Genomic DNA, 23,425 nt, shown 5'->3' on the forward strand with positions numbered 1-23,425 from the left:
AGGTTAAGTTACAGGCCCAAGTCAGAAGGTCCACACAGTGCAGTATGGACAAATTAGCATGGCTGTGAGTCCCAGGTCAAGACATTTTAAACCCAGATTTATAATGCAGTAGGACGCTCAAGCACGGACTTGGAAACACTGAGTCCACAAGCTCGGATTCAGAGTAGACATACCCTAGGAGTCTTGCCATTCACTTCAGTAGTCTTTGGACCAGGCCCATAGGGCTAGACCAGGGGTGGGCAAACTTTTTGGCCCAAAGGCCACATCTGGAAATAGAAATTGTATGGTGGGCCATGAATGCTCACAAAATTGGGGTTGGGGTGCAGAGGGGGATGAAGGCTCCGGTTGGGGGTGTGAGCTCTGGGGTGGGGCTGGAGATGAGGAGTTCATGGTGCAGGAGGGGGCTCCGGGCTGGGGCAGGGGAGTAGGGTGAGGGAGGAGGGCTCTGGCTGGGGGTACGGGGTCTGGGGTGGGGCTGGGGATGAGGAGTTTGGGGTGTAAGAGTGTGCTCCGGGCTGGGACCGAGGGGTTCAGAGGGCAGGAGGGGGATCAGGGCTGGGACCGGGGGTTGGGGCTCGGGAAGAGGCTCAGTGGTGCAGGCTCCAGGCGGCACTTACCTCAGGCAGCTCCCGGAAGCAGCGGCCATGTCCCCACTCTGGCTCCTACACAGATCCGCAGCCAGGCGGCTCTGCGCGCTGCCCCGTCCGCAGATGCCACCCCTGCAGCTCCCATTGGCCATAGTTCCCGGCCAATGGGAGCTGTGGGGGCAGCGTGCAGAGCAGAGCCCCCTGGCTGCCCCTACATATAGGAGCAGGAGCAGGGCCATGCCACTGCTTCCGGAAGCAGTGTGGAACAGCCCCTGACCCTGCTCCCCAGTTGGAGCTGCGGAGCTGGGCAAGCTCCAGACTGCGCTCCCCAGCAGGAGCTTGAGGGCTGGCTTAAAACAGCTGGTGGGCTAGATCCGGCCCATGGGCCACAGTTTGCCCACCCCAGGGCTAGACTGTAGCTTTATAATCTGCCCCACGCAAGGCACAGTGCAGAGGTCCCCCTTCCTCACAGCAGAACAGAGAGTGAGTTGTGACTCCCCACAGCACAGCCAAAGACCCATCCTGAGCAATGAGGACTGAGTAATGTTGAGCCCTACCTCCCCACGCAGTGGAGTTAGGGCTCTGACAACCTATAGTGAACAAGGATATAGAAAGACCTTAACAATACAGTTGGTTTCCCTTTTATTTCATACTTCAAAAGCTGTTGAAAAAATGGTGTAAGTGTAACACTGACAAACCCCAGTCGTTGGAAGGCGGAATCAAACCTGGGGCCTCGGGAGTGCATGAGGCTCTACCGCATAAGCTCAAAGCCAACTGGCTGTTAGCTAAGGCTGTAGAGCAGACTCATTAATCTCTCTCTGGCCTCGGTGCCACTAGATGGGACAGACCACCACACCCAGAAGGTGTCTGGGTTACACAAGTACCATGAAAAATGGAGGAAAATAAATGGGTTTTCTGCTGCTTAATACTAATTAGCCATTTGATCAGAAATTCAGATTATTCACGAAACACTCTATAAATCTGTGAAATGTTGCGTGCCTGCTGCCCAGCTCAACTAAGGCTTTTAGGCCTGCAGGCCTGTTTTCTACCTCATCCAAAGGAATCTGCACAGAGATTCATACACGCAGAATCAACCAACCACATCAGCATCTTGCAAAAATGGGTAAAGAGTGGGCAAAGCTGACAGCTTAGGCACACAAAGTGTCTTTATGTGCCATCCTAGGCAGGCAGGAACCCAGGCTCAGATTGCCCTTATTTATTACTATACAGCTATAATGCCTTGACCCCACCATATTGGTGGTTTAAAAGCCTCGGAGGGGTTTTATTATCAGGAGGCAAACCATTACAAAATTCAAAGGGAATATTCCCTGGGTGCAAACTGACCCACAGGGATACATTTGTAGTCCTTCTCAGATTTTGTAGAATAAGAACCTTTGCATGTAAGTGTACAACCACACCAAGATTATCTGAGATCTCAGTTAAAGCCCTGGAAAAGCCAAACACACATGAGCCATACTTTACCTGTACCAGAAAGAAACACTGGCAAGCAGAACCAGTCACCATCTGAATTGTTCATTCGGGTTATGTCTCTGTAGCACTATGGTCTGCATGGTTTTCATATATTAGAATAATATTCTACCAGTTTTAGGAGTTCATGAGTAAACCTTTATATATAACAGGTTCAACTTCACAACAGTTAGCATGCCAGGATGAAACTGTTTATTTCCTTGAGAATAAAATTAACATGTAATTTCAAATGTTGTCATGCTTTGAGGAACTGAGCAAAAGTCCTATGGTCAGTAGTCTTCCATTAACTGTACCACTGTACAGTAACTTATTAATTTGGTCTTGCCTAATACGTGGAGGCTACCTGAAATCACACAGCAAGCCTGTTTTGAGTTTCTTCTAGATATTTCTTCCAGATTGATCAGACATGCTTTGTGATCGTTTCATATTTAGTGTTATTTACCCTTAAAAATTATTTAAAACATTGAAAGCACACACTGTCTGAAAAACACAATCGACAGAGGTTTCCCAGTGACCTTCATATGTAGAGTAGTTGACTAAAAGATGAGAGGAATTGCAACAGGCCACTACAAATATCCAATATTCATCACTCTTTTTGTCCAGTTATACCCTTCAAAAATATACCATATTTTTCAGTCACATGCAGTTGTGAATTGGATACACAAATAAGTGGGGCAAAATGACTTACTGCATTCCTTTAGAACTATATCCCTATAGATGTACTGATTTTTAAAAAAAATAAATAAGATTTTATTTAAGAGAAGACATAGCCATGAAGAGTAGCAAGGAAGAGTAGTAATCACAGGAACAAAATAAGGGACCAATTCCTGAAGTCCTTACTCAGAGATAAATTCTCTGCTGGGACAAATGAATGAAATCCGTTGAAGTCAATGGAGCTGTGCTCATTTATGCCTGCAGAGAATTTGGCCCTTTTTAGAGAGTCTTTACTGAGGCCAATCTTCCGCTGACATCAAGTTAAGGACTGAGTGAAAGCTAAGTGAAGACTTCAGTATTTGTCCCAGTGAAAGGAACTGTTGGACAACAAAGGTTTTGTGAGACTCATGATGTACTCAGGAAGCCCTCCTTGTGTTTTGTAACCAAAAATATCAATCGCGAATATCTGAAGCAAAAATAGACTAGCGAGTGCTGCGCTCGAGAAGTGCCAGAATGCAGGTATCTGAAGGGCCATAAAATGCCATTCCAGCTTTCCAAAAAGGTGCTGGAATGCCATCCAAGAGTGTTCCAGCAGAGCTCAAATACAACTTTAGAGTACTGGCTTACTTTGGCAAATTCTTTTATCCCACCCTCAGTTAAACAACGTGTAAGACAGACAGAACCTGGCACTGCATTTTCTGAAGAAACACAAAGTTGACTTATCTCCTTCTAGTACTGAATTATAAGCCATTTCGACTCCCCAAGGCAGTGTAAATGGGTTCGCTCACTGAAGTGAGTCTCTGTGTTGTTACTTGCAAACAGTTTAATAAAAAGATGTTACAAAAATGGTAGAACTGATGGGTTAGTTGGCTTGTGCATGTGTCACAGAAACAGGTACAAAGCCTGTCCATTCAGAACCCTACTGCAATAGTTGTACTAAGTAGCTGGGGTATACAAAAACTTTTCCTTATGGCTTGAAATAGCCAGAAATGTCATCTTTGTAAACCAATATGAGCAATTAACATTAACAATTAAAAATGTTGTTAAGATAAAACAATATCAAGAATCTACGTCTTCAGAAACAACATTATAACAACATAGAGCCAAATTCTGCCCTCCATTGCTGTCATGCAACCTCATTCATTAATTGCAGGGAGGGCAGAATATAGACCTTATCTAAATACATATTTTCTTAGGGCAAGACAAACTATGTCTTATTTAACTCTGATCTTCCCTTCTGAAGGGTAAATATTGATATTTGAAATACCTAATTATATTTACAGCTGTACAACACTGATGTTATATACTTGTAAAATATAACTAGTACTTTATAAACAAGGGGTAAGTGATACAATCTGCTTCAAACGGGGGAGCAGACATCCTCACACATTTTCTTTGTCAAATTCACAAACAAAATACATTGTAATGTGACAGGCAACGTCATTCCATCCACCGGAGGCCACCATTTCCACACAGTCCTCCTCATCATAGGCATTATTGGGTTCGCCGCTGCGCCATTTGTTGAAGGTCTGCATGGGTGATCGATCAGAATACACAAAATTGCCCTCTTTTTCCAGGTCATTGATCCCAATGAAAACTCTGGTGAGCCCTGCTTGATTGATGTAAGAAGCAATCAGACTATTTGTATTCTCATCCTTGGGCATGCTCAGTGTTCCTCCTCTTCCATGGCAGTAGAGCTGGGCATCCATATATCTTTTCTCTTCTTTCACCAGTAGGTATATCTTATTATCTGTCTCACGCACACCAGCGACAGCTGCGGGGGAGGGCAGTGCTGAAAAGTGAGCACTCGCATTTCTATAAACCAACTTAATGCACACCACAAAAATAGATACACAAATCAAATATGAAATGGCCATATTCTTTAAGAGCAGCTTCATCATTAAAAAAAAATAGGGCACTTGGAAAGGGAGAAACATACAAAATAAACATACCATTTTTTATGAATTTTAATTCAGTTGTCAGCTGGGCCACTTGGATATCCATTTCACCAATAGCCTTCCTTAGCTGGCTGCATTCACAAGGGATGCCTGCAGAGATCGGGGGGTGCTTGCTGTTAAATTGTATATACAATCATAAATAAAAATGTTTTGTGAAATATATTTATGTGACTGTATTGCTCACAAAAGGGGCTAGCCTGATGACCCCAGAGAGTGAAATTCTCTGTCCAAATAATAGGCAGCAACTGTGCAAACTTCCCCATGTTGACCCACCAACATCCTTCACTCTGACCTGTGGGTCTACCTATAGGAGTTCAGTTCACTTCACTTTCTATGCTACCTCAATCCTTGGCCTCTCTGAGGAGATCCCAAATGATGGTGCCAATTAGTGCCAAACACCGGTCCACTAGGAACAAAAATAGGACGTCTTTAAACTTCTTAGTTCTCAGTGATGCATATATAAGGCAAAAATCTCCTCTTCCATCTTCAATGCAGATCTCTTTTCCACACAGGAAATCTGTATGGTATATTCTGCATTTGCTCTGCATGAGGGATCTATCTGCACAACAGATCAGAGGCAGATGTTGCTCCTATTATGTAATGCTCAGAATTAGCCCTAAAAGACAGTTCTGGCCATTTCAAAAGTGTTTGTTTGTTATAGTTCTTCCAATAAAAGACTTAAGACTCTAGAATTCTGCCCATTATCCCAAATTTACATTGGTCTGAAAAAAGCAATTTTAATGAGATTATTAAAAAGGTAACTTCTGTGAGCCCAGTTTTGAAAACTAGGTTTCAGGTAAGGCACCCAGTTCTGCATATGGGTATTCAAACCTGTATTTAATCATGCTAATATCCAGTTTATCTACTTAACTGTCTGATCCCACCCCCACCTATCAGCTCTCATTCAGTATCCTGCCCCAGATCTGCCTGTAATGTCAGCCTCTATGGCCCATTTGTTAAATTTTCAAACAAGCACTTTTGTGCTTTCTCCAGTTCTGCCCATCACAGGTGGGAGGAGCTCCCTGTAAATATCCACAAAGCCACTTCATTGTTAATCTTCAAAACCCTCCTTATAACTCCTCTTTGCCACAATGCCTACACAAAAATTCAACAAGAGTTAGGCTGCTGGCGCACTGATACTGCAGAGGCTCATTAACCTGCACATCTACCAATGGGATATATGCCATCATGTGCCAGCAATGCCCCTTTGCCATGTACATTGGCCAAACCGGACAGTCTCTATACAAAAGAATAAATGGACACAAATCTGACATCAGGAATTATAACATTCAAAAATCAGTAGGAGAACACTTCAATCTCCCTGGTCACTCAATAACACTCTTAAAAATGGCAATTCTTCAAAAAAAAATCCTTCAAAAATAGACTCCAATGTGAAACTGCAGAACTGGAATTAATTTTCAAACTGGACACCATCAAATTAGGCCTGAATAAAGACAAGGAGTGGATGGGTCTTACAAAAACTAATTTCCCCATACTTTTACTCACACCTTCTTGTCAACTGTTTGAAATGGGCCACCCTCGTTACCACTACTAAAGTGATTTTTCCTCCCTTGGTAATCTACTGTTAATTGAATTGTCTTGTTAGACTGACCCCCCCACTTGGTAAGGCAACTCCCATCTTTTCACGTACTATGTATACATACCTGTTACTGTATTTTCCACTCCATGCATCTGATGAAGTGGGTTCTAGCCTACGAAAGCTTATGCCCAAATAAAATTTGTTAGTCTCTGTGGTGCCTCAAGGACTCCTCATCGTTTTTGCTGATACAAACTAACACAGCTACCACTCTGAAATTTGAATAGTGTAGATCAGCTGTAAATTACTAACCCCCAATGGAGCAAGGAGAAAGCAGGGAAGGAAATGCGACACAGAAATGTGTCTCCTGCAGCTATTCCTAGGCTAGTGTAGCTAGCACATACTAAGCCCCTGACTCAACAAAGCTTTTAAACACCTGTCTAAATCCATGCCACTTCAGCAAACCTCTTAAAAACATTTTGAACTTACACATGTGCTAAAGTACTTTGCAGGCCCTTTGCTGCTTACTGCTGTATGCCTGGACCCAGGGTCTAAGTAGCAAATGTAGGAGTGAAAGGGGGTTCCTTCTCCTTTTGAATGGGCACAGTCCAAGTCACTATCCATCCCTAAGACTCTTCTCCTCACATAACAAGGCACTGCATAGCCTTGCTCCTTCCTAACCTTCCCATAAGAGCAGATGTTTTAGTAAACATTGATTGTTCATTACTCACTGCCTAATAGCAACCACTGAATGATACAAATGTAACAATGTGGTTAACAAACACATAATTAATGCAAACAACATTTCCATTTTTACATTTCCATTATCTAAGATAAAATCTATTAAAGATATTAGAATGCAGGGGAGGGGCTGCATTTTTGTCCTAAAAGCACCGATAGTCTATTATTTTCCATCTTCTGAGTCTAAGGCCAGGTCTACGCTACAAACTTACATTGGTATAACTATGTCACTCAGGGGTGTGAAAAATTCACACCCCTGAGCGATGCAGTTATACTGACTTAGCTCCCCTACATAGACAGCACTATGTCAAGGGGTGGGCTTCTCCTGTCAACATAGTTATTGCCTCTCATGGAGATGGATTAACTGCGCCGATAGGAGCAGCTCTCCCATCAGTACAGCAGCATCTTCACTGACGCAGCTGCACTGGTACAGATGTGCTGCTGCAATATTTTATGTTTAGACTGGCCCTAAGCTTTTCATACTCCTAACAAGATATTGTGTTCCTGTTGATCATCCAGTGGTTTTTCAGATTCTCAAACAATGTGTAGAAGGGCTTTGCAAAACAGCTTCTCTCCACCAGCATAGCTGGCAAAAATCACAGTATTCTTGAAAACCAAAATAAGGTGAGTTCTGTAGATCAGTGGTTCTCAAATGTATTTGATTGTGTCCCCTTTTTTGTGCTTGTAGTAGTTTACAGCCCCCCACCCCGCAACACACAAGTACATATACCCATAAAAAAAAAATCAACATGCAACTCTCATTAAACATTAAAAACAGCAAGGCATTGATTCAAACAGAGCCAATGATCCACTGTAATAAGAGCAAAAGAAAAACTGCAATTGTGGTCGATGCTTACAATTAAATGTACACACCACGTCACAGCAAAGAATGGATTAAAGTACAGAGGGCGATGACTTTGAATAATGCTAGGCAAGCTTAGCAGAAATCCATGAAAATGCACAGTGCCATCTGAGGACCTGATGTGTCTGGAGGAATCTGCTTAGTTATTTATTCATTGCTGGGGATAAAATGTGTGCAGTAAGTTCTTTTCCCCCAAAAGCTTTTCATGCCCCCCAGAATACATTCCGCACCCCACTCCCGTCTCAGGGCACCTGCCCCTGCAGTTTGAGAACAACAGCTGTGGATGAAAATATGCCCTCCTACCCTGCCAATAAATTCTGCAAAGCCTAAGCCTGTTGGCCTTGTAGACACTGGCATGAAGTCCCTAAATTGCTCCTTAGGCCCTGTTCATGCACTAAGAACCACATACACAGCCCAGCTTTGTGCCCATGAGATGTCCCACTGAAGTCAATGAAGGTGCAGGGGTCCCCCACAAGGTTCTCAGTGCAGAATCAGGGCCTAAGTAGGATCTCCAGAGATGTCTTTTTACACAGTGGTGAATGACTGGGAACAAGTTGCATTCCTGCTCCCATTAGCTTTCTGGAATAACTAAATCCACATTGAGTTAGTGGGGAACTATTGAGCATTCTTTCAAGCAATTGTCCACCCCCCAGAAGGAATTACAGTACAACTCCCAGCAGCCATTGCATCCTCAACAAATTTTTTGTAAAAGTACCCTGTAGATGTGCAGTATAATCCAAATTACAATGCATAAATCAGAAGAGGTTATTCAAAATTTTTACTTCCAACAGCATTCTTCAGCATTTTTAAAAGAAATGTGTACTATACATAATTTATACATTTTTTTAAAAAACTATACACTTTGAAGATCTATCATGGTTTACCTGGGTCTCCATTAGGACCAGGTGGCCCTATATCCCCATTATCTCCCTTTTCACCTAAAAAATGAAAAATATCATCAATTTTGCTGCTCAACAAACAGATTGGGTCACCAATTTCATTAACAGGAAGTTTCTAAACAGGGTTTTTGTGTTAATGACTAAGATTTAAGGCAAAAAACAAATGCATAATGTAGAGATAGGCCCCAAACGATGGAGAATCTGGATTTGTTGTCCCAGTCAGTTCATCATCAAGACAGGCTCAAACTGTGTAGCTGGGATTCAGGGACAAACATCATGACTAGTTTCATTCTGTTCCATTTCCTGTTATTTGTGCCAGCACTTGCTTAGGCACTATACAGAGCAATGACTTCCATGGAACCTGTAAGGAAGTAGCACTTCTGAAAATCAGGCCACTTTTATTTAGGTACCTAAATTTTGATTTAGAAGCCTAAAATTAGACAACTTCATTGAAAATGCTGTTCAAAATGATTTGACCAATGTCACAGAAGAAGTGGGAAGTCCAAGGAATTCAGACCTCATGGCTCCTGAATCTGTGCCTACCAAAGTACAATCCTACTTCCCACCCGCTCTCCTTTAAATACCTATACTTGGAGGTTGATGTAACTTAAAAACTCTTTAATCTACCCAAAAGTCAGCTTTCTGAGACCTCTTGATTCTGCTGTGTGTCAGGGTATAAGATAACTAGTCCAGAGATCTCCATCATTTGATTGACTAGAATGTGATTTAATTATAGGACTTGCTATCTATTGTGTCAAGGTTCCTTCCCCACTCTGAACTCTAGGGTACAGATGTGGGGACCTGCATGAAAACCTCCTAAGCTTACTTTTACCCACTTAGGTTAAACTTCCCCAAGGTACAAACTATTTTCCTTTTTCCTTTGAACTTTTGCTGCCACCACCAAACATCTAACACCAGTTACTGGGAACGAGTCCATTTGGAAACGTCTTTCCCCCCAGAATCCTCTCAAATGTTACACCCCCTTCCCTGGGGAAGGTTTGATAAAAATCCTCACCAATTTGCATAGGTGAACACAGACCCAAACCCTTGGATCTTAAGAATAATGAAAAAGCATTCAGTTTCTTAAAAGAATTTTAATAGAAGAAAACATAAAAAGAATCACCTCTGTAAAATCAGGATGGTGAATACCTTACAGGGTAATTATATTCAAAACATAGAGAATCCCTCTAGGCAAAACCTTAAGTTACAAAAAGACACAAAAACAGAAATATCCATTCCATTCAGCACAGCTTATTTTCTCAGCCATTTAAACAAACAGAATCTAACACATATCTAGCTAGATTACTTACTAAGTTCTAAGACTCCATTCCTGTTCTGTCCCCGGCAAAAGCATGACACAGACAGAGAGAAAGGCTTTGTTTTTCCCTCCCCCCAGCTTTTGAAAGTATCTTGTCTCCTCATTGGTCATTTTGGTCAGTTGCCAGAGAAGTTATCCTAGCTTCTTAACCCTTTACAGGTGAAAGGGTTTTTCCTCTGGCCAGGAGGGATTTTAAAGGTGCTTACCCTTCCCTTTATATTTATGACAATTGTGGTAAGCCCTGAGACAATCTGAGTAATTTTAATTATGAACTGGACTCATCTCAAAGATGAATGGCCCTTGATTATTCAGTTGAGACACCATGGGAGAAAAAAAGATTGAATCAAATATACCTTTTGAACCGATGGGACCAATTTTTCCATGTCGACCCATACTGCCTTTCTGTCCTTTGTCCCCCATTTCTCCTAAACATAACAAAAAGATCAAAGACACAAGTTAAAAACATTGTCTGCTTTATTCAGACCCCCAGCAGCACTTCAGTATCATTTTCTATGGCAGGCAGCAGAAAATGTTGTAGGAAATTTTCTTTGCAATTACAATGAATGATCACCAAGGTTTGTCAAATTCCAGGAGTCCAGCTCTTTCCTCATCCATGGCCTGCTACATAAATAACACAGAAGCACATTTAATCTTCTCAGTGCAGTTGACTTCACTGGGACTGCACAGGTGTAAATGAAAATAGAATTTGACTGAAAGCCATAAAAAAAAGTTTTGTATGACTCCACTCAGATAATTTGTCATGCCAATGTATTGTTGAAAATAAAGGGAGTTTCCAGAAAAACTTGTGGACCAAAAGGCTGAATCTATTACGGAATTTAAGAGATTTACAGGTCTTCAAGCATAATGAGTCAATTCGTCTAATGCAGTGGTTCTCAACCATGGGTACACGTACCTCTGGAGATACGCAGAGGTATTCCAGGGGGTACAGCCACTCAGCTAGATATTTGCCTAGTTTTACAACAGGCTACATAAAAAGCACTAGGGAAGCCAGTACAAACTAAAATTTCATACAATGACTAGTTTATACTGCTCTATATACTATACACTGAAATGTAAGTACAATATTTATATTCCAATTGATTTATTTTATAATTATATGGTAAAAATGAGAATGTAAGCCATTTTTCAGTAATAGCATGCTGTGACACTTCTGTATTTTTAGGTCTGATTTTGTAAGCAAGTAGATTTTAAGTGAGGTGAAACGTGGGGTACGCAAGACAAATCAAACTCCTGAAAGGGGTAAAGTAGTCTGGAAAGGTTGTGAAGCTCTGATCTAATGGAGTAGCAACAAAGTAACTAAGAGCAGAATTTAGTCTTTGCGTTCTGTAAATTCAGTGGAAGGCAGTTGCATACTTATTCTTTTCTCTATACTCTAAACATCTCAATAGTATTATAATGAGAAATAGTGAAAGCCTTATGTTTGCCCTCTAGGGGCACACACGCGCACACACACACAGTCTAAGTAATTCACAGCAGGAATGTAAAGTGTTATTAATTTTAATGAAGATACCATGCAGTACTTTACAGTGGAGTTGTGGTAAATGAGCCACTTGAAAATTATCTTCCTCAGCAATTTTTAATGAATAAAGGATAAATAGGCACATTACAAAAGCTGACATAAATTGTCAAAGTTGCCATAATTTACCCTCTTCTTTCAGTGTTTGTCCTGGCTTTCCATTGTGTATACACAGAAATCCAATAGAAAAGGGTTTGATTCACTTTCTTCATCTGACTTTGACCCCTTTTACCTTGGTTGTACCATATAACAGAATATTCAGATAGCTCATGGAAAACAAGTGCATTGTAGGAGGTATGTGTCATGCTTTATCCTCATACATCACACAAAGTAAGCTGAAGAAGAGAAACCACTGTTATCTGACCAACGAGTCATTATAGAGTGGGTCTTGGTATCATTTATCTGAACTCTTCCCCAGAAGGTATCTGTCATGTCATTTATCACAGAAGTAGTTTTAATCAAAAGTGATGTTACGATCGACTGGCTGGAATCAATGTCCACATTCTACCATCACTAGTCAAAAGTGGAATTTGGTCCACCATATGTGTCTAAGGTAGGAAAGTGACCAAGAAGTCTCAAGTGTGGCTCTTCTCCTTCACACCCTTCAACCAATATGGGAAATTGTTATCCTGTTGGTATAGACAGTGTCAACAGACTTCAAAACCCACTATTCGAAAGCATGGGAGATATCTCCTGCTACCCAGTGTCTAGAATGCTTTCTGTAATGAATATTGAAAATGGTTTGGCCCTGTCTACACTAGCAGCCAAAACATTTTCAGTGCTAGGAGGACCAGGATCTGACAACAATTGCTAATTACTGCACATTACTGAAGCTTTGGCTTAAACCATGCCACCCATGGTTAGTAAGCCACAGCTCTTCTAAACAAATCCAAGTGGATATACATGTGCCATATATACTTAGTTTGTCTGAGCTGGAAGTTGCTCTTTGCCTGTAGCGTAGTAACTCTGAAGCCAGCAAGATCATTCATCCTTGGGGGGAGGGAAGCGGGGGATAATCTGGATCTGGTGAATACCTGCTGTGTCAGATGACTTGTTTCAAGTAGGCTTTCCAGGAAATGTTCCTGACCTGACTTGTAAACAGCATTAAAAGGGAGTAGCCTTGGTTTTTTGCTGCACATCCCACCATCAGGCATGGTGGAAGGAGGGCTCAAAAGAGCACTCTGATCCTACTGCTCAGTGTATGCCCACTGGCTATGCCCTCCCACTCATCCCACACAGACATGCGAGAGCCACATTCTGGCCATACACCCTCCTCGTACCAGTAAGCCCTCTATACTAGGGACTCCACAGGGAATGGCGTAGCAACTAGCTATGCCAGCTATACACCAGCTAAGGAGCTCCAAGAGCTTTCAGTCCCAATTGCCCGATGAGTCTGCATAAGTGGACTAGAGCAGGGGAGACAATCTCGCCCAGCATTTAGCAGCTTGGTCTATAACTGTTTCCACTAAAAATTCTATGTGGCCTTCTTCTCAAAGGAAATCTAGTCTTATTTTAAACTGTGCAACATATTTTATGCATTGTCCCAAAATGAAAGAACCATTCATTCAATGAGATGAATTCAAGGAAATATTACTATACACAATAGGCCAGATCTTCAGCTTATAAATTGTCATAGTTTAGTTGAAGTCACTAGAGCTATGACAATTTATGCCAGCTGAGGATCTGGCCCAACAGATTATCAACCTGTGGAATTCTTTGCTGCAGATCACAGTCACATATTTTGGCTGGATTTTTTTTTAAAGCCTAGATACTTTTATAACTAAAAATATAATTTTAAGATAACAACAATCAAATAGCATGCTTCCAGGTAAAACCTAGTCTCCATAGGGTCAGGAAGAAACCTCCTTATTACCCTGGGCGGAAGTTTCACACAACTAGCTACCAGTAGATGCATTATGCTGGGGTAGGAAGCTCAGATTCCACCTTCCTTGGATGCATCTGTGGTTGGTTGAGGTCTTAAAGGCTAACTGGCCTGATTCAAAATGGCTCACTCAGATATGAATTGGTTACAGGAAGACTGGGGGTTATAATAAAAGGATTATATCAGAGGTTTGAACACCCAGTCCTAGGGGTCCTTAATAATTCATTTCAAACAGCTGTATCTGAAATGAAACAGACATGTATTCAGCCCATAAATATAACATGATATATAAACACAACTAATTTGCTTCTTGTGACTTCACATCCTTTTATGCACACAGAAGAGACTACTTATCAATAATAACCAGTAAAATGAAGCCTATGTGTTCTACTCAGAAATAAGAGTTTGTTTATCTCAAACCCAGGAAACATATATTAATTATCCTGTGCTCATTAAAAGAATTGTTTGGATTTTATTTTTTTCTACAGTCTCTCTCCCCCTACAGGAGTTTGCTTGTTCCATCTCACAGAAACACTCACTGGCTGGTAGCAAACTATAGTGTCATTCAAGGGTTTCATCAAACTTGCTTTATAACTCTTTTTCTCTGTGATTTAATCTCCTTGTGGGATAACCATTTAATTTCCCCATGGGAAAGCCTCTCTCCATGTAATTATTTCTTCCTATGGAGTAAACAATTTAAAGAGAGATTCCTCTACATCATTGGTTCTCAAACTATGGTTTGGGGACCACCTGTGGAGTCCATTCTAGCACACCACAAAAGAGCAATCCAAAAGAGGCATGAGGAAATTGGGGAGGATGGAAGCTCAGAGGGAATGCAGTCCTCATGCTGTCTCCCTGGAGTGACCAAAAGAGATGGGGTAACTACAAATTTGGACAAACAGTACAAACGGTCATCTGCAAGTGTCTACTGGTGATGATACACTTTGAAACAAATGCTTCAGCATCACATGGAACTCCACAGATGATAGAAGGCTTCAGGATTTTGGAAGTGAACTAAGGAAGAAGAAAGGCCAACTGATCTTCTTGGAGATCCTTCCCATGAGCAAGAGAAGGCAGAAAATACTAGAAGTGAACTATTGAGCCCATTCAAACCAAATGCATTTTAATACAGCCAAATGCAAAGGAACAAGGAATACAGGCCATAACAACAGAAAGGGAGACTGTATCCTGGAAGGCAGTGACTGAAAGGGATTTAGGGGTCACAGTTGACAAGCAACCCAACATGAGCTCTCAGGGTGATACTGTGGCAAAAGGGGCTAATCTCACCCTGGGGTGCATAAATGGGGGAGTAATGAAGCAGGAGTAGGAAGGTGATTTTTACCTCTGTGTATGGCATTGGTGAGACCAGCATTGGAATACTGTGTCCAGTTTTGCTATCCACATTTTAATAAGGATATTGAAAAACTGGAGATGGTGCACAGACAAGAGCCAAAAAAATGATTTTGGGGGGGAGAAAATGCCTTACAGCAAGAGACATAAAGAGCTCAATCTGTTATCAAAAAGACGACTCAGAGGTGACTTGATCACAATTTACAAGTACCTTCAAGGGAAGAAAATATTGGGTACCATTCTAGTGGACAAAGGCAGAACAAGAACCAATGGCTAGCAGCTGAAGCCAAATAAATTCAAATTAGATATTAGCACAATTTTTTTTAAAAAAGTGAGTTTGATTAACCATTGGAACAAACTACCAGGGAAGAGGGAGATTCTCCATCTCTCATCTCTTCATATCAAGGCTGGATGTCTTTCTGGAAAAAATGCTTTAGCCAAACACAGAAGTTATGCTTTAGTCAAATACAAGTTATTGAGATCAATGCAGGGTAACTGGATGAGATGTAATGGCCTGCGCCAGACTGGATGATCCAATGGTCCCTTCTGGCCTTAAAACTTTATGAATATATGAAATTAAAAAACAGGATCCATCTTTTATGGGATGCTACTGGCTGATAGTTATGTAAACCATTCTGCCAGTCATTCAGGCCCATAACCTGGATGTTATCTTCAGCTCAGACCTCTAAGTTCTCACATCAAGGCTATGTCTAAATCTTGCAGATTCTTTTGGTATATCTTTAAGAGACGACCTTTCCTATCCATCCAAGCAGCTAAAACTCTCATCCAGGCTCTCATTAACTCGTATCTTGATCATTACAACATCCTTCTTTCTGGCCTTGACAAATGCAGTCTTACCCTGCTCATTTCCATTCCGAATGCTGCTGCAAAGATCATTTTCCTAGCCTGTCACTCTGACCGTGTCATCCGTCTCTTTGTATCCCTCCACTGGCTCCCTCTTCTCTATCACATCAAACATAAGCTACCTGTATGTACTTTAAAGACCTTTTGCACCCTATCCCCACGCCACTCATTATCTCTCTCTATCAAAAGGTCAGTTCCCGCCTCTGACTGGCCTATGATGCCAGCCTCCATCACCCACTGGTTAAATTTGCAAACAAGCACCTTCATGCTTTCTCCCATGCTGCCCTTCATGCTTGGAAAGAACTCCCCATAAAAATCTGCGAAGCTGCAAATCTCTCTTTACAGCTCTCCTTTGCTGAAATGATGACAAAAACGTTTGACAAAAGTTAGGCTGCTGATGTGAGACCATGCCTCTCATGCTGACCTATATTGTCTCGTTTCTTTGTACTCCTGTCTGTCTGTCTTCATGCATTGGCTCTTGTCTTATAATAGAAGTGTTATTTAACCTTTCCCACAATACCAAAACCAGGGGCATCCAATAAAATGAATAGGCTGCAGGTTTAATACAAACAAGAGAAAGTACTTTTTCACATAACGCACAATTAACCTGTGTCACTCATTGCCATGGGACATTGTAAATAGCCAAAAGTATAACTGGGTTCAAAAAAGAATTCGATAAGTCCATGGCTTTCTGAAAATTCAAGCACACTGTATCAACTGGCTCACCCTTATCCACATGCTTGTTGACTCCCTCAGAGAATTTTAATAGATTTGTGAGGCATGATTTCCCTTTACAAAAGCCATGTTGACTCTTGCCCAACAAACGTTAACCTGTCTGATAAGTCTGTTCTTTGCTACAGCTTCTACCAATTTGCCAGGTACCTTCAGCCATCTGGTATGGAGGCTTGTTTCAGCAACAAGTATCAGTTAGTAGTTCTGAAATTTCGTATTTTGAATTCCTTCGGTATTCTTGGGTGAATATCATCTGCTCCTGGTGACTTATTACTGTTTAATTTATCAGTTTGTTCTGAAACTTCTTCCATTGATTCAACAATGCGAGACACTACTTCAGATATGTTGCCCAGAAAGGCTAGCTCTGATGTGGGTATCTCCCCAACACTCTCTGCAGTGAAGACTGATGCAAAGAATTCATTTATCTTCTTTGCAATGACCTTGCATAGGTGCTGGAACTAGGGGTGCTCCCGCACCCCTGGCTTGAAGTGGTTTCCATCATATACAGGGTTTACAGTTTGGTTCAATGGCTCTCAGCACCCCTGTAACCTTGTATTCCTTAAGCTGTCTTTTAATACTTTGGTCACATAGAGGCCCTTACTCCCCTTTTGGCAGGCTTCCTGATTCTAATGTACTTTAAAAAATTCTTATTATCTTTAGCCTTTAGCAAGTTGTGTCTCAAATTCTTTCTTGGCCTGCCTTGTTATGTCTTTACACTTAACCTGCTAGAGTTTGTGCACCTTATTATTATCCTCACTAGGATTTGACTTCCAAATTTTAAAAGATGCCTTTTTGCCTCTAAAAATGGTCTCCGTTATTCTGCTGTTTAGCCATGATGCTATTCTTTTGGTCCTCTTATTGTCTCTTCTGATTTGGGGTATGCATTTAGTTTGAGCCTCTATCAACATGTTTTTAAATAGTCCCCTTACTACTTGCAGGCATTTAACCCTGGTGACAGCTCCTTTTAATTTCCATCTAACAAGCGTCCTCATTTTTAGGTAGTTCTCTTTAAAGATCGATATTATCGTGGTGGGGTTTTTTTGGTACTATTCCTTCCATAAGGATGTTAAATGTAATTACATTATGGTCACTATTATTGAGCAGTTCAGCTATCATTACCTCTTGGACCAAATCCTGTGCTCCACTTACAACTAAATCAGGAATTGCCTCTCCTTCTGTGGGTTCCAGAACTAGCTGCTCCAAGAAGCAGTCATTTATGGTGTCTAAAAATTTTACTTCTGCATCAAACCCTGAGGTGACATTTACCCAGTCAATATGAGGATAGTTGAAATCACCCATTATTATTGTATAGCAATACAAATAAATAAATAATAAATTATGCAAGTGGCAAATGGTGAGATATAATAGGAAGTCAAAAAGCAGCTCTTAAAACTGATCACGGTCTCTAAAATACAACAATTCTACACAACAGCTTTCGGGGCAAATATATATGACATACTTGAGTTGTACCAGCAAGATACGTCTGTGAGGTGCAAAGGCATGTCAAATATGCAGTTGCACATGCAAAACACATAAAACTGCATGATCTGTCTGTGCCATACACACGTGTACCTTTTGTGGGCACAACTTATGCACACATGCTTAAAAATGTGGCTCTGAGTGATGATTTTTGCACTTTAAACTACCAAGCAGCTTCTCATTGGGGTTTACAATTTAGACTGAATTACCGTGCTAATGTATCAATAAGCTATGTAAATAAACTTTCATCTAACATGATGAGAAATTGAAGACATCCATCAGCCTCACTTTTGTCAAAATATATATGCATTTTAAAGTAGAACTGGAAAATATTTTTGAATCAGATGGCAACTTTGTGTATATATAATTGTCTACACAAGACATCTTTCACCAGGGCTTTTGTACAGAATTCTGCCAGCAACACCCCTAAGGGAGCAGAAAAGTCATGTGAATATTGAATCAGACATGAAGGAGATTGCACTTTAATGAGCAGTAGGTAATATTAAAATATCTCTTGAGATAGTATTACCTCTCTCTTAGACATTGATCCTGCAAACTGCTGAGCATTTGGACCCCAGTCCAGTGAAGTTAATGAGATTATTCATTAAGATTAGCATGTGGTAACATGCTTCACCAGATCACCCCTAGAGTGCTCAGCAACTTGTAGGTTCAAGCTATTCCACAACATTTTGAGGAAACCTAATTTATAGATCTATGCAGTGTAGTAGCAGAAAAGTTCAGATACATTCTGTATATTTTCAGGTGTTTACTTAAGACTACAGATAAATTAAAATGCCTTGTAGGGCCCCTTTTATTTTTAAGAGTCCAGTTAGCTTGACAGTGCTTTCCAACATTACTCCCCTATCTCCTGCCGACCTCTCCCCCCCATTTCTTATTTTAAATGCTTTCGAACGTCTACCTTGGGTTGCACTGAGAGGGCATTTGTATTGATTGGGGGGCATTTGTATCGATTGATTGTTTGCTTCACTATATTTTTTTAATTTAAATTGTTATGAGGAGTTCGTGCTCCTGGAAGTTTGGGCCTAACACACAGGCTCATGGCTCTATGAAATCATTCAGATCACTCCTGACCAAGTAATCCATCTTCTGAGGGGAGAATGTCGGTTGTGTTGAGGTGGACAGTCATTTCATAATGGGCACAAAAGGAGACTTTGATGAGGTCACCTAACTCATTTCCATTTGTAACTGTCATCAGGATTTAAACTCAAGTGGAAGGCTAATCCTTTCTACTATATTATTCACCTGTGAACCATAATTTAAGGCTAAATTCTCTCTCAGCTATGCATGCAATGTTTTCATAACTTCAGTAGAGGCCTATATTCATTCAAAGACAGAAGCTGGCTTATGACATTTAATCGTCAGTCATAGAATCTCTTATACAGAATAGTTTCCTCTTGCTTATACTATATCTAAATTACTAAATTACTTTGGAAGTGGTTTAAATTACTTTGGAAGACTGATTATAATTGTTCTAGTGATTTGTGTTTAATCTAAATCTTACCCAATGCTTTATAAAATGCTGATATACAGGTGGTAATCTACTTGCAGAATAATCAAAAGCAATGAGGAAAGTAACATGAATTTATTCTTAACCAACGTCTAGTGACATGGAAACATCAAACAGCTTAGCATTTGGGTTTATTTTAGATAAGTATCCAAACATCTGATTGTTTATTTGAATTATCAAAATCTTTTGGCTCTGCAAAATTGGGCTGCAAATATCACGAGAGTAGAGATTTTCTCACAAAGTTCCCAGTACTTCCTCCCTCTGATCAGGCCAGAAATAGGAGGACAGCATTTCTTACATATTTAATTTATTTATTCATTGATTTTTGAACACTTATAAACCCAAAGATAGTAGTTACAGTATCTTAGAATTAACTTGTCCAACAAATAAAACAGATAGAGGGCACAAAAGGAATTACAGAAATGTTCGAGATCACAGTGATATTATAAATAGAAAAATACTGCAAAAACTACAAAGGGATTACATACACACTCTCAATTCAGCCACCACTTACTTAAATAGCATCAGAATATAACAAACATTAACAGTGTTACTACTGTAAAGATTTTGACTGACAGTCTTCCCTATTGGGCGACCCAAAAATTGAAAACGCCTCTCTTTTACTTAATGCCTGTGCGTCACAAAAGAATAACAAACTATAAAACTCAGTACAAATGTGCTTAAAAATTATAGTATAACTTAGTAATTAAAGGACATAGTCATCTAACACCTACATGGTCTCTGATGGTGCGAAATCAGGCCCACAAAGAGGTTAAAGACGGAGCTAAAAAGTTTACTGCTCCAATAACAGGCTGAGCTCTTTAGATAGTGGAACACTTAATAGCTTAGAGCATGTGGATGGACACGCTTTTTTAGCACTTCTATAATATGAAATAAATAAGTATCCTCCAGGTGATCACCAGCTCTTAGCACTAGATAAAAACTTAGGTGGGAGAATACTGGAAAAAACGGCCATGTGTTGGCTATTTCAGTATTACCAACTCTTGTGATTTTACCACAAGTCTTGCAATATTTGGTGTTTTTCTTAAAGTCCCTGTTTCTAGATAATAAATAGACCCAATCCCTGGAAAAATGACAGCAAGCACAAGAGTTCATTAAACAAACCTCATCTGTTTCTTATTGGGAGAGAATCCACAGGTAGCTCACCTACTATTGCTGGTACTGCTGTTCCATTCACACTTCCTCTCTGAGAGGCAGGAAAGCACTTAACGTGTGCCTAACTTTACATGCAGGAGTAGTTGCACCGAAGCCAAGGAGACTACACACATGCTTAAAGTTAAGCATGTGCTTAAAGACTATTCTGGATAAAATTCAGAATAACCTTGTGTCCCTTCCAGATGGCAGAAGATGAAGAAGTTACTCACCTTGTGCAGTAACAATGGTTTTCGAGAGGTGTGTTTCTATGGGTGCTCCACCGTAGGTGTGTTTGCATCCCTGTGCTATTGATTGAAGAACTTCAGTAGTGGTGTCTGTTAGGCCCACACATGCACTTAGAATCATAGAATATCAGGGTTGGAAGGGACCTCAGGAGGTCATCTAGTCCAACCCCCTGCTCAAAGCAGGACCAATCCCCAATTAAATCATTCCAGCCAGGGCTTTGTCAAGCCTGACCTTAAAAACTTCTAAGGAAGGAGATTCTACCACCTCCCTAGATAACGCATTCCAGTGTTTCACAACCCTCCTAGTGAAAAAGTTTTTCCTAATATCCAACCTAAACCTCCCCCACTGCAACTTGAGACCATTACTCCTTGTCCTGTCCTCTTCTACCACTGAGAATAGTCTAGAACCATCCTCTCTGGAACCAGGTAGTTGAAAGCAGCTATCAAATCCCCCCTCATTCTTCTCTTCTGCAGACTAAACAATCCCAGTTCCCTCAGCCTCTCCTCTTAAGTCATGTGTTCCAGACCCCTAATCATTTTTGTTGCCCTTCGCTGGACTCTCTCCAATTTATCCACATCCTTCTTGTAGTGTGGGGCCCAAAACTGGACACAGTACTCCAGATGAGGCCTCACCAATGTCGAATAGAGGGGGACTATCACGTCCCTCGATCTGCTCGCTATGCCCCTGCTTATACATCCCAAAATGACATTGGCCTTCTTGGCAACAAGGGCACACTGCTGACTCATATCCAGCTTCTCGTCCACTGTCACCCCAGGTCCTTTTCCGCAGAACTGCTGCCTAGCCATTCGATCCCTAGTCTGTAGCAGTGCATTGGGTTCTTCCTTCCTAAATGCAGGACCCTGCACTTATCCTTATTGAACCTCATCAGATTTCTTTTGGCCCAATCCTCCAATTTGTCTAGGTCCCTCTGTATCCTATCCCTGCCCTCCAGCGTATCTACCACTCCTCCTAGTTTAGTATCATCTGCAAATTTGCTGAGGGTGCAATCCACACCATCCTCTAGATCATTTATGAAGATATTGAACAAAACCGGCCCCAGGACCGACCCCTGGGGCACTCCACTTGACACCAGCTGCCAACTAGACATGGAGCCATTGATCACTACCCGCTGAGCCTGACAATCTAGCCAACTTTCTACCCCCCTTATAGTGCATTCATCCAGCCCATACTTCTTTAACTTGCTGACAAGAATACTGTGGGAGACCGTGTCGAAAGCTTTGCTAAAGTCAAGAAACAATACATCCACTGCTTTCCCTTCATCCACAGAACCAGTAATCTCATCATAGAAGGTGATTAGACTTGTGCCCTGCCACGAGGCTAGTCAGCACATGCAGGTTAACCCCTCTCAGTTCCTTCTCTACTGCCAAGCAATAGACAAGAACTCCGAAGTAGAGGGGAGGAGGGTGAGTTGTGGAGGACCCATAGGGACAAACATCTTGAAGAACCACCATTACTGCACAAGGTTAGTAACTTCTTCTTCGAGTAGTGTCCCGATGGGTGCTCCACTGTAGGTGACTCCTGAGCAGCATACGTACTAACTCCATGGATGGTGAGGGGCTCAAGCACCCATAGGAAAAAAAATAGTGGTGTTGTGGAGATGGTAGGGAAGTAAAATGTATGGTGCACCCAGTTTGATTGATCTCTGGGACCCACTGGCCTGATGTTATGAATTCCCAGGCACTGCAGCATGTTGCCAATTGGTGGCCAAATGGGTGTAAAGCGTTTATCGGCTGTATCAGTTGGGGGGAGCAGTCTAACAGCTCCTTGACCCACCCGTCAAAACTGGTGTTTGGACATAGAGGGCTGGGACAAAGAAGATTGTGGTCCAGCTGGTCTGCACTTTGGAAATTTTCCTTTCTTTCTTTGTGACTCATGGTGGCAATGAAGTTGATATTGAAATGTGTGTGGTCTATGCAGGGACTGGGGACTAAATAGTCTTTTTTGTCCTGGTGCACAGATGCCCAGCAACTGGGGAGTGGCCCTAGAGTCCTTCAGGGTTTGAAGGGAGCAGTAGTCTTCTCTGCAAAGAGCTCTGTGCCCTCAAAAGGGAGGGCCTCAACAGGAGACTGTACTTCCTTTCAGAAGCCCGACAGATGGAGCCATGACGCCCTCGCATCACCACTAGCTGCTGTGTCAGCCGCATCAAAGGCAGAATACAGCAATGTCTTTGCCACTAACTGGCCCTCCTGGATAATAGCCTTAAATTGGTGACAATGCAATTCTGGTATCTGCTCAATAAAGTAATTCAGTTTTGAATAGTTTATATAATCATATTTCGCTGTGAGGGCCTGGTAGTTGGTGATATGGATTTGAAGCATGGCTAGGCGCTTCCAGTCTCTATCTTAGGGAGTGGCCCTCGACTGGTGTTGGCAGCCGCAGGAATTAATGGTGTCCACCATGATGGAGTTGCGGGGGGGAGGGGGTGGGAGAAGAGGAATTTAGATTCATTCGTGGGGACATCGTATTTTTTGTCTACCCACTTGGAGGTTGGTGCTACCGATGCTGGGGTTTGCCAGATGGTTCTTGCCGGGTCTAAGGTGGCCTCATTAATAGGGAGGGCAATCTTGGAGGAGGAGGAGGAGGAGGA

General features: G+C 41.6%; 1 protein-coding gene across 7 annotated transcripts in view; it reads right to left on the reverse strand.

The window, feature by feature from the left end:
* Positions 1–483: 483 nt before the first annotated feature.
* The window catches only part of COLEC11 (collectin subfamily member 11), a 43,743-nt gene continuing 20,801 nt past the window's right edge, over positions 484–23,425 (reverse strand). For 6 of the 7 annotated variants that reach the window (XM_084623186.1, XM_084623184.1, XM_084623188.1 and 3 more), the window contains 4 exons: positions 10,398–10,469; positions 8,712–8,765; positions 4,682–4,777; positions 484–4,521 (listed from right to left, as the gene is read on the reverse strand). In XM_084623186.1, the coding sequence (XP_084479312.1) occupies positions 4,112–4,521; positions 4,682–4,777; positions 8,712–8,765; positions 10,398–10,469 (632 nt within the window). In that variant the 3' untranslated portion in view covers positions 484–4,111. The remainder of the gene's footprint in view (positions 4,522–4,681; positions 4,778–8,711; positions 8,766–10,397; positions 10,470–23,425) is intronic. The other variant, XM_084623190.1, reaches the window with a different exon arrangement.

This window comes from Lepidochelys olivacea (assembly GCF_965140295.1).
Source record: "Lepidochelys olivacea isolate rLepOli2 genome assembly, chromosome: 3".
Classification (NCBI taxonomy): domain Eukaryota; kingdom Metazoa; phylum Chordata; order Testudines; family Cheloniidae; genus Lepidochelys; species Lepidochelys olivacea.